General features: G+C 53.5%; 1 protein-coding gene across 1 annotated transcript; it reads left to right on the plus strand.

The window, feature by feature from the left end:
* Positions 1–5,889: 5,889 nt before the first annotated feature.
* Positions 5,890–9,995, plus strand: KLF4 (KLF transcription factor 4). Its single transcript, XM_076362959.1, is given in 5 exon segments — positions 5,890–5,952; positions 5,955–6,092; positions 6,220–7,126; positions 7,217–7,381; positions 8,893–9,995. Coding segments are annotated over 5 exon segments (1,449 nt in total). The 3' UTR covers positions 9,069–9,995.
* The last annotated feature ends 1,215 nt before the right edge of the window (positions 9,996–11,210 follow it).

Genomic DNA, 11,210 nt, shown 5'->3' on the forward strand with positions numbered 1-11,210 from the left:
AATACAATGAATCAGCCCCATGCACGCAAAAAATCACAAACAAACAAATAAACAAGAACGCATCCTCTTCGCTGTGTGCGAGTGTCCCCACATTACATGCAGGACTTTGAAAAGGATGCTTATTGTGGAGTTCTTGTTTGCACCAGTCCCACTGTGGGAGCCACGTATGTAAGTCATTGTTAAAGTTTGGGGAACATCTGAATTCAAAGATGGGGCAAACCCATTAAAACAATGATGGATGGGGCAAACCCATTAAAGCAAGGATGCCCAAGCTTGACAAAAAAGTATAAAGCTTTCTTTTCCATAAACAATTCAAGGTATTTTGCCCCTTAGAGAAACACAACAACCCTTGGATTGCAGGACAGTAGAAGAGCTGCTGCATACAAGAGATCCTGGGTGCTGCTAAATTGTGTGAGGCTGCTGGCCGCCTCTGCCAGTGGCTGGTGAGGCTGAATGAATGGTACCCAACAGGATGATCAGCACCTCTGGAAATAGATGCCTGAATCTCACAGGGAGTTATCCCCCTGGAGGAAATTCAGTGCGAATCAACAACCTGAACTCTTGTTGAGAATCAGACCCCTGAGGTTAAGCCCTGCTTAGTTACAGGCGCTCAAGGAAGAAACAGTGGGCTCATGTGCTGTAAGTACAGTGAAAGTCATCATCAGGGCTCTCCCCTGCATGCAGACCCCTTTCCTCTGGGATGTGAAAGCATGCTGGCTGCCCAGCAGAAAAAACAGCTCATGGTCCAGAGACTTCCCGGCATCAGCACTGATAACAACCTCAGCAACACTGCTTCTTGCAACGGACCAAAAGACCAACAGCACGGACCCATAGCACCTCACTACAGGGTGTTTGACCTAAACCAGCCCAAGGCTCTTGGATGGTAAAAATATGTATCGCTGGGTCTTTCTGACCTCGCTCATGTAGGAAAGTAAAATAACGATCAACAAGATAGGGTTGGGCTTTCAAAAAGCAGGTGAAAACAGATGTGACCACAGGCACTGCTGACATTCTGAGCATAAACGTTTACGATCTTAAGTGCATGTGCCATCTGTGTGTATATGCACTTGCTACCGCTTGAAACCTGCCTGGAATTGCCCACAATCTTCAGAAGTGTGCCCTTTGCACTGTACTAATAATCCACAAGTATAACTGCCAACCAAGTGGGGTTTTATTTCTGTTTAAAAAAAAAAAAAGTACCCCGTGCAAGAAAAGGTAAATAAAACTTGAGCTCAGTTGCATTTTATGAAGAGTATACAATACATGGTAGAAAACAGACCCCCAGAAGGCAGGTCTCCCTAGGCAGAGCCCAGGAAGGCAGTTTGGTGGCTGTGGCTCTGGACGGTCTCACCTTCCTCGGTGTGCAGAGATCCTGCGGGAGCAGGGTGAATCCTCAGCACAGCACCTCTCCAGAGTGTGCCTTGCACAGCAGGCGTACGTGAGACCTCTCACACTTTACCCCCCTCTCGGCCACAGTGCAGCTGAGGTCAGTTAATTTGGGTCGCATGGGATGTAAGAAACCCTCCAGATGGCAAGTCTCCTTTCATGAACCTACCCACCTCCACCAGCTCTCCAGCAACCTTGTTAGGGTAAAAGCCAGCACAGCACCAAGGATTATGGAATCGCTGCTTTTGATTTTAAGTAGCAACAAGGATGCTATTAGATATAACCCAGCGTCATGGGTTTCTTCCCAGTTCCCCTTCTGTTATTTTATGCCAGCGCTGGAGCAGGGGGCCTGGCAGCTCCTGGCCCTGTAGGCTATCTGCTGCAGCAACGCTGCGAAGATAACAAAGCACAATCCCAAAGATGCCAGGAAAGCATCTTGTTGTCTGACCCCAATGACGCCGTGACACAATCTTTCCTAAAGTCTGCAGCCCCTGATTCCATCAGCTGCTGTCGCAGACAACCAAATCAAAGGGGATAAGCTGCACATTGTGGTTCCTGAGAGGCAGTTCGTTGAAAATCCAGTTCCAAACTTAGGCTTTAAAATAAACATATCAAGATAAACAGGTTGGTCTTTGTTTCAGGCACAATCAGCCCGAGTGTTTTTTTCTTGTTGTTGATGTTCTTAATGTTTTTAATGTGGGATGCCATTTCCCGATGACTGTCTCTGCTCTAAAGACCTGTGCTCTTCTGTCACCTTGGCTTTTTTCTGTCTTTTGGGGTTTATACTCCCAGGTGATCAGTTTAGCACCGGCTCAGGCTAGCCACTAAGGCTTCCTCATGATCAGCCCTGTTAAGCAGTCATTTTACTCTGCCCTGCACTTGCAGTGAATTACCGCTTGGACTGGCCATTGATAAGAGTTGTCAGCATCGGGTAACAATTCTTCTTTTCCCAAAACGGGTGAACAGCAGCCATGGCAAGGCTAGGGCAACCCTGCTCTCGCAGTAAGATGTGGCAGATGTGGAAGAAACCTCCTTCTTCTACCCAGGGAGGGAGAGAAACACACAGAGGCCACAGCAGTCCGGCACGGCGAGTGCTGCAGCAGGCTTCTTTCTGTCCAAGCACAGCATAATCTGGAAAAATGTCATTGCACGTCCCAAGGCAAGAGGGACACAAATTCTGTGCAATTTTCTATCTGAATGAAGCAATCCCTAAAGTCAGCTTTGAACAGCACAGAAACATGCTGTGTTCCGAGTTAGTGGAAGGAAAGTTTTAGAGAAAATTGGGAAATTTGGAGAAGACTGAGACTTGGAGAAATGATCAGCTGGAGAGTGAAGGCATATCAAAACAAATCTGTCTTAAGAAAACACCACTTATGTTGTTACGTAGGCTGGGAAGGCATCAGCTGGGAGCAGTTGCAAATTCAATTAGTTTAATTTCCACACGCAGGACCATCAAATCACATTCCCTTTCATTTAAGGGAGGAAAAGAAAACCTTTTGCCTTGTGCTTAATTAGTGGAAAAGAATGCGTTGACCTTTATGCGGGATGTCCAAAAGCAGGTGGCATTGAACTTACCGATGCCTGCAAACCCACACTTTTTTAAGCACCCTGCCAACATTTACACAATTCAAAGTCAAGACTTAGATGTAAGTGGGCCACATCTTTTTAACACGAACTTACACATACCTCGCACGGGCTCCTCTGAATTACCCAGAAACATTGTGACCAAGTCTATTTTAACGAAAGATTGTGAAAGCGACCTGTATTATTTCAGCCCGCGTTATTCAAGCCTTCTCTTGAAGGCAAAGTTCTGCCATTTACTTCGAAGAGATCAGATCACTTATCTGCTTTTGAAGCTTTCTTATTCTCCTATTCCTAATAAGGGATGTGATTTTAATTTTGATGTTGGCCTCGAGTGATTCTGAGCTTGAGATTTAGACCTGGAAAATACTGCATTGCTTGGGAGATCCATAAATTAACATTTACACCAACAGGAAACAAAAGAAAAACGACGACGGGGAAAAGCTGTCCAGAGACCTGCAGGTTTCCACATCAGGGGCTTTCTCCCAAGACTAAGCTAGAAGGGAGGTTTAGAGCTGAAACCGTCGCTGCTGGGCTTGGATGCCAATTCCTAATGTGGTTGTCAAAGAGACTGAGAGCATAAGCCCTGGATAAAAATCCCAGCTGGGAGCTGGCAGCAGCATTGTGAGCACGGCCGTCTGCGGAGGCTGTCGCACGGCAGACCACCAGCCCTGCACCTCCGAGCAGGGAAGGTGCCTCCTTTCCCTTTACAAGAAGTCTTTGGGTGTCCTCCTGGTATTTCACCAGCCTTCATCGCTCCACACTAATCCTTTTTGTACCAGTGGTTCCCCGCACATCTTCTGCCAAGACATGGACTTTGTGCAGAAAAAAACTATTTTCTAGTGCCAAAGTTATTAATAATTAACATTTGTAACACAAAACTGGTAAAACCAGTTTGTTAAAATAAAGCCGGGCATTTTATTATTATTTTAGGGTTTAATTTAGTCATCAGAAGTTACTCAGGCTCATGTTTGCAAATTACGCAGGGCAGGGACTGCACCCCTCCGGCCCGACCAGTTCTGGAGAGCGGCGGGCAGCGCCGCGGGGCAGCGCGGCGGAGGGGCGGCCGGGCCGGCGGGCGCCTCCTGCGGGGCGACCCAGCCGCGGGCCCCGCGCCGCGCCGGGATGGAGGGGGGCACCGCCGGAGGGGGCGGCCGCGGGGGCCGGTGCGGCAGCCCGCCGGGTCTCCCCGCGGCCGGGGGAACGGCGCCGGCTCGCCATTGCCCTCTGGAGGAGCCGGGCCGCCGCTCCCGCCCCCGCGCTCGCTCCCGTCGGCGAGCGCGGTCCTTTCCTGGAGGTTTCTGTGGGGTGTTGCTTTGTTTTGGGGTTGTTCTTTTGATTAACGTCTCCATTTTTTTCCGGGAGATTTCCAGCACCGCAGCCACGGTGCTGCGCAGCCCTCCCCCCGCCGCCATCCGCCCCGTCCCTCGGCGGGCTCCAGCCGGCACCCAGCGGCAGCCCCGTCCCCGCCTCCGGCCCCCGCACCGTCGCCGGGCCCCGCCGCGGGGAGCCACGACGCCCGCCGGGACCGCCGCCTGCAGCTGGGCGGCCCCGGCCCCGGCCCCGGCCCCGCGCTGCTCCGCCGCCGTCCCGCGGGCACCGGCGCCGCTCGCCCCGCTCCCGGATCGGTAAGCGCCCTGCGACGAAAAAGCCCATCAGCCGAAAATAGTCGGTTACCGGCACAAACCGGGGCGCGTAAAGGGTCCCGCCGTCGGGGCGGACCTCAGAAAAAAAGGAAAAGGGGAAAAAAGAATTAAAACAGGAAAGCGAAAGAAGGAGGAAAGAAAAGAAAAATCTACGAAGAAAGAAAAAAATGAGAGGGGGAAAAAACCAGAGGAGACGAGAAGAGAGAGACACGAGGGAGCAGCAGATGGGGGGAGGAGGCACGGCCCGGCTTTCGGGCGGTTTTGTCCCTCTCCCTTTCACTTCGCTGTATGTTCTGCGGGCGCTCCTGCACGCGCCGTGGGGGCAGGGGAGCGCTCTCGGTGTCAAACCCCACACGCGCTCTGGCTCCACGTGAGATGGCGATTCCCAAGCCAGCGGGCGCGCCCGCCGGGGCGCCCGGAGCGGTGCGGAGCGGAGCGCGGTGCCCGCCGCGCCGCCCTGCCCTGCCCTCCCCCACCGCCGCCGAAGGTGCGCGAGACCCCGCGGCGCGCAGGCATCCCCGACCTTCCCCCCCCCCCCCCCCCCTTCCCCCGCGAGCTGGCGTCAGCGCCCCGCCTGCGTCACGCAGCGCGCGCGGCAGCAAGAGGCTCGCGGGCGGTGGGCGGGACGGGGCGAGGCGAGGCGCGGCGGGGCGCGGCGGGGCGGGGCGCGGGGCGGGAGCCCCCTCTCCCTCTTTACCCCCCCTCGCCTCGCGCGCGCGCGCACCGCCCCCTCGCCCCACGTGTCAGTTTGTTTTCGCCGTCGCCGCGGCGACGGTGGGCGGGACGGGCGCGAGGTGAGGTTATAAGAAGGGCGGCGGCGGCAGGCGGCGGGTAGTGCCGAGCGGGGCGCGGCGGCGGGCGGCGGCAGCGGCGGTAGCAGCGGGCGGCGGCGGCAGCAGCGGCAGCAGCAGCGGCGGCGGCAGAGCGCGGGCCGGCCCGGCCCCTCCCTCCCCACTGGCACCACCGCGCCCCGTCCGTCCCGCCCGGCTCCCCCATGGCCGCGGTTCCCTGGGAAGCACCTCGCGCCGCCGCCCTGCCGGTGCCGCGTTGCCGGGCGGCGGCCGCCTCCCCGCGGCGCCGCTAGCGCCCCGCGTCCCGCTCACCTTCGTCTCCGGTAAAGCACCGAGGAAGGGCGCTCCCGCGGCACCACCCCGGCGGCGCTGGGCCGGCTCTCCGCGGCTGGACGGCGCGTCCGTGCCAGCCCTCCTCCCTCTCTTCCTCGGCGGCGCTCGGGACGACGGCGGCGGCGGCAGCTCGGCGTGACGCCCCAGCGCGGATGCGGTGGGTGCCGGGCGCGGCCCCCGGCCCTCCCTCGCCCCCGCCGTCGCCGCCTGACGCCGCTGTCCTCTCCCCACCCGCAGGCAGCCCCCCGGCGAGTGCGAGATGGCGCTCAGCGGCACGCTCCTCCCCTCCATCGCCACCTTCGCGGCGGGCGCCGCGGGCCGCGAGAAAGCGGCGCGGCCCGCGGGCCCCGGCAACGTGAGTATCGGCGTCGCGGCGGCGCGGGCCGGCCGGGATGGGGCCGGGGCGGGGGCGGCGGGGGCCGGCCGGGGCGGGCGCGGCGCGGCGGCGGGCCGAGGGCTGAGCCGTGCCCGTCTCCCCGCAGCGGTGGCGGGAGGAGCTGTCGCAGCTGAAGCGGCCGCCGCCGGTGCTGGCGGCGCGGCCCGTGGAGGCGCCGCCGTCGGAGCTGGAGGCCGCCGCCGCCCTGGGGCCCCGCCGCGACGCTGAGGAGTTCAATGAGCTGCTGGACTTCGACTTCATTCTCTCCAACTCCCTCATGCACCAGGAGCCCGCCGCCGCCGTGGTGGTGGCCCCCGCCGCCGCCCCGGCCCCCACCGCCAGCCCCTGCCCCGCCGGGCCCTTCGCCTACCCGCTGCCCCGGCCCGAGCCCGCCGGCCTCCTCTACGGCGGCGGCGGCGGCAGCCGCGACGCGGCCCCCACTGCCGGCCCCGCCGCCCCGTTCAACCTGGCCGACATCACCGACGTGTCCCCTTCGGGAGGCTTCGTGGCTGAGCTCATGCGGCCCGACCTGGACCCGGTGTACCTGCCGGCGCCGGCGGCGCTGCCGCCCCTGGGCAGCCTGCAGGGGAAGTTCGTGGTGAAGGCCGTGGGCGAGTACAGCCACCCGGGGCTCAGCCCCAAGAGCGGCCCCCCGGCTGCTGCCCCGCCGCCTGGCACCGAGGGCCCCGGGGCCCCCTACAGCCCCCTGCCGCGGATGTGCCCCAAAATCAAGCAGGAGGCCGCCCCGCCGTGCACCCTGGCCCCACCACCACCACCGCATGGGAGCGGCCCCCGAGGAGCCCCCCAGCACGACTTCTCCCTGGGCCGCCCGCTGCCTGCCCGGACTACGCCTTCTCTGGGGCCCGAGGAGATGCTGAGCGGCAGAGACTGTCTCCCTGCTGGCCCGGGGCTGAGCCACCCACCGCTGCCACTGCACCCAGGGTACCCCCCCGCCCCCGGTTACCCCACCTTCCTGCCCGAGCAGCTGCCGCCCGGCACGCTCCAATACCAAGGTGAGTCCCCGTGCTTCGGCGGCGGGCGTGCTGGGGTGCCCGCTTTGGCACTGGCCACGATGGTGCTCACTGCTCCCTGTCCGCCTCTAGAGCTGATGCCGCCGGGGAGCTGCCTGCCTGAGGAGACCAAGCCCAAGAGGGGACGCCGGTCATGGCCTAGGAAAAGGACGGCCACACACACTTGTGACTACGCGGGCTGCGGCAAAACCTACACCAAGAGCTCTCATCTCAAGGCGCATCTGAGAACCCACACAGGTTAATTCCCAGTGCGGGGTCAGTGGGGTGCCCTTTCCTGAGGGGCATGGGGTGAGCCCCTCGGACAGTGAAAAGCGGGGAGCACAGGCGGAGGGCTAAAAGTAGCAAGACGTAACCCTTCTCTGCTGGGTTTCCGGGCTTTTTTTCCTCCCCCCTTGGCTACATGAAGTTCTGTGCAGTCTTTGCTTATTGGCTCGGCATTTTGTTAATGGTTCAGAATGACTCAGATGTGGGAGCGGGTGGGTTTCTTGCCAAGGCAAAGTTTGTTGCTCCTCTCTTGCTATGTGGCTAGCTAATTAGCAGGTAGTTGGAAGTCAGCTGGGTTTTGTTGCTCTAGATGGTGTTGGCCTGTTTCTGAGAAGGGAGCAGACCTCCCTAAGATACTGCTTTGCTTGTGGTTAAACGCTTCGCACACGCACCCCTCCTGCCTTGGCTTGCTCTAGTGCAAGAGATTGTCCACCTCTGCAAGCTGCTGTTCCCTTTCTGAGGAAACTGTGATGGGCCCCTTGCGAGTGGGGCTTTCAGCTGTGTTGCCAGCAGCGACGGGGTGCCTTGCCTACGCGTGGGGGCACATCTTCCCCTGCCCTAGCACTGAAGAGGCAGAGTTTAATGGTTGATTGGCTACTGCTAGAATTTGGATAAAATCTGCCAAAGTGTGTTTCTGAGCCCAAGTTCAACCTTGCAGCTGAATGTGGTGTTGCAGTAACTGAGCTTGTGAAAGCAGGTACATCGTGCACAGTTTCGCCAGTGCGGGCATTCTGTAACAGTGATTAAATGACCTGGAAATTTGCATAATTTAAATCCCTGGATTGTGAACTTGATTCAAAACTTTCTCCTGAAGAGGAGACGGGAAAGGGAGAAACTACTGGTAGGGCAGTAGTTAGGCTATGTCTTCAGCTAATGGCAGTGAGGGGGAAAAAAAAAATCAGTCAAGTGAACAGTGCTTCCCGGCTGCCCCGAGCCGGTCAGCACCATCTCCAGTATGTGTAGGACCAGGAGTTTGTAATTGTCAGGGAAACTTGTCTTGTTGTCAACAGTGGTTTTGTTATAGTGAAGACAGTAAGATTGAGTTCTTAATCAGACTGAGCTAATGAAAACAGTTTCCAGCTGTTTTTTAATTCTTGAGACCTACAATTATCTAAATACATTATGTCTGCTGAGCTACTTCTGGTTGCTACTTGATCGTATAACATTAGCTGGCAAAAATACACTCTATCTCAACTTGTGCGCACTGAAGCCTTGTGTGCAAGACAAACAGTGGAAATGAGCATTTTTAGTGAAGATTTCAGTGATGCCAACATGTTATAGTACCTGTACATCTTGAAAAGACAGTCTTGCTCTGTTAGTCTTTGTAGTTTGCTTGCAACTGCTTCAAGAAGTTTGTTGCGTTTTCTTTGACATCGCCCTTTTTCTTACGGACAACGTGTGTTAGTGCTTCTTGAAAGAACGGCATTAGAAGGGGTAGCCACGAAAAAAAACCTAACTGATGTGGTTTATTTTCTATTTTAAAGGTGAGAAACCTTATCACTGTGACTGGGAAGGCTGCGGATGGAAGTTTGCCCGATCCGATGAACTTACTCGTCACTACAGAAAACACACAGGCCACCGCCCTTTCCAGTGTCAGCGGTGTGACAGAGCGTTTTCCAGGTCGGACCACCTTGCCTTACACATGAAGAGGCACTTTTAATTGGAAGCAGTGGATCTTTCCCCAACTGCCTTAGAGATTCAGTATTTACAGCACAAGGACTGTCTTCCGCAAGATGGGGAGAACACAGTTTAAGCACTACAGATAATCAAGGTGAAGTTTTCCAAAGAGTGGAAAAGAGGGATAATTGCATACAGACATTGCGACTTTTTTTATATATATATATACATTTAAAAGAAAAGAGAACCAAAAACATTGGGGTCAATGACTGGATCGTCTATCATTCCATTTGTAAATCCAACTTGAATTATTTCCGGACTACAAAATGCCAAGGAGTGACTGGAAGTCATGGATATCAGGGTTAACAGACTGTGTGTAGTTCGGAGGGTGGGGATATTACACAGGGAAATGACATTCCCTTAATTTTCTTTCAATGCAATATTAGATGTAAATGTCATCTTGTACTTTCCTTTTTTTTTCCTTCTAAAAGCCATTACAATGTTAAAAGAGGAGGAAAAATTCAGGTACAGAATTATATTTTAAAAGCCTATTTCATGGTGCTTAGTGACTGTTGGTTCTAGAGGTACCAAAAACAGGAAGCCAAAGTTCTCAAACTGCTGCATATCTGACAAGGAAATACTTTTGTCTTCCGATCGCCGATTATGACCTAAATCAGGTAAATAAACCTGGTTTATCTTTTTTTAAAGAAAATAACTTTATGCAGACAGTCTGTAATGCACTGTGGTTTCGATGTGCAATAGTTTGTACAATGGTTTATTCCCAAATATGCCTTAAGCAGAACAAATGTTTTCTATATAGTTCTTTACATAATAAATATGTAATATAAATTTAAGCAAACTTCTATTTTGTATATTTGTAAACTACAAAGTAAAAATGAACGTTTTGTTGGAATTTGTATTTTGCATATCCAAGTGGAAAATAAGTTTTAAATAAACCTATAATATTTTATCTGAACGGCTGCTCCAATTTTCTTCTGTGCATGGATATGTCCAAAGAAAGTTTATTAAGTATTTGTTAATGGTCGAGTTTCCCAAGGCAAGGTGGGGTGGTGGCGAAGGCTTGTAGTCTCAAGACTCTGAAAGATAAGGTTGTGTAAGTGCAGTGCTGATGGTAACACATCTTTTTAGGGGAAAAAGGTGTACTGAAAATTTTTGCTCTGAATATCGAATTGCCACTTGATCTTACCTGCATGATGAAACTGTAATTTACCATTTTTAAGGTAACTCAGTTTGAATTATTAGAGGAAATATGTCTGTTGGGGACATTAGACTTTGCATATTCAAAGATAACAAATTCTAGAAATATTTTTGTAGTGGTCTTTTCAGCATGAAAAATTTCTAGCTTCATTTTCTTGGGCTTCTCAGATAAGCTGGTGCAACCACTTTCATGTGAATGAAGGAAAATCGACTGAGTAATGCTGCAAAGAATAAACTTGACTCAAGGAATAAAGAGCGCGTGCATAGAACACCTTTTAACAATAAACTACGTGGAGTTTCTTTTGGAGCCTGCTCTGTCCTTGGGAATTCAGTAATTCAGCAGTACCTGAAGAGCCAAAATTCCTGTAGGAATCCTGGTACGCATATGTAACTTGGGAAGGCCGACCATGTGGAGTCTACAAGCTGTATAGCTGTACGTTCAAGATGTGTTGCTGCAAGGTCCCCAGTGTACCTTCAATTGCACTCGCCCTGCTGCAGTTAAATGCAGTGAGCCTGCTGCATGCCTCAGGTCGTTACCATTTTTGTTGTAGTTGTCCTTAGGGACCTCATTGCTATAGTTCCTTTACAAATGTGTAGCAATAACATGATTTCAACATGAATGCTCAATGAATAGGACCTGTTTTTCTCACTACTCTTTGTAAAGAGAAAAAAGAAATTACTCCTCTTCCGCTGGTTTAAAATGTCAGTCAGCTAGGAATTTGGATATATGTAACATTCAAAGCTGGGCATGGAAAACAAATTACCGGCAAGAGCTGTTCATATTTTTGTAGTAGTTAAAACAAGAGTGGCAATATCAACTTTTTATTCCCAAATGTGCCTTATGAATGCTATTAAATTTCACATTTTGATGTGTTCTTTGTGGGGTGGCTGGTGCCATTTCTTTCCAAGTCCATGTAAGTAACACAATGATGCAGAAAATACTTCTCACCCCTTATCTCCTAGGCAT

This window comes from Aptenodytes patagonicus, chromosome Z (genome assembly GCF_965638725.1).
Source record: "Aptenodytes patagonicus chromosome Z, bAptPat1.pri.cur, whole genome shotgun sequence".
Lineage (NCBI taxonomy): Eukaryota > Metazoa > Chordata > Aves > Sphenisciformes > Spheniscidae > Aptenodytes > Aptenodytes patagonicus.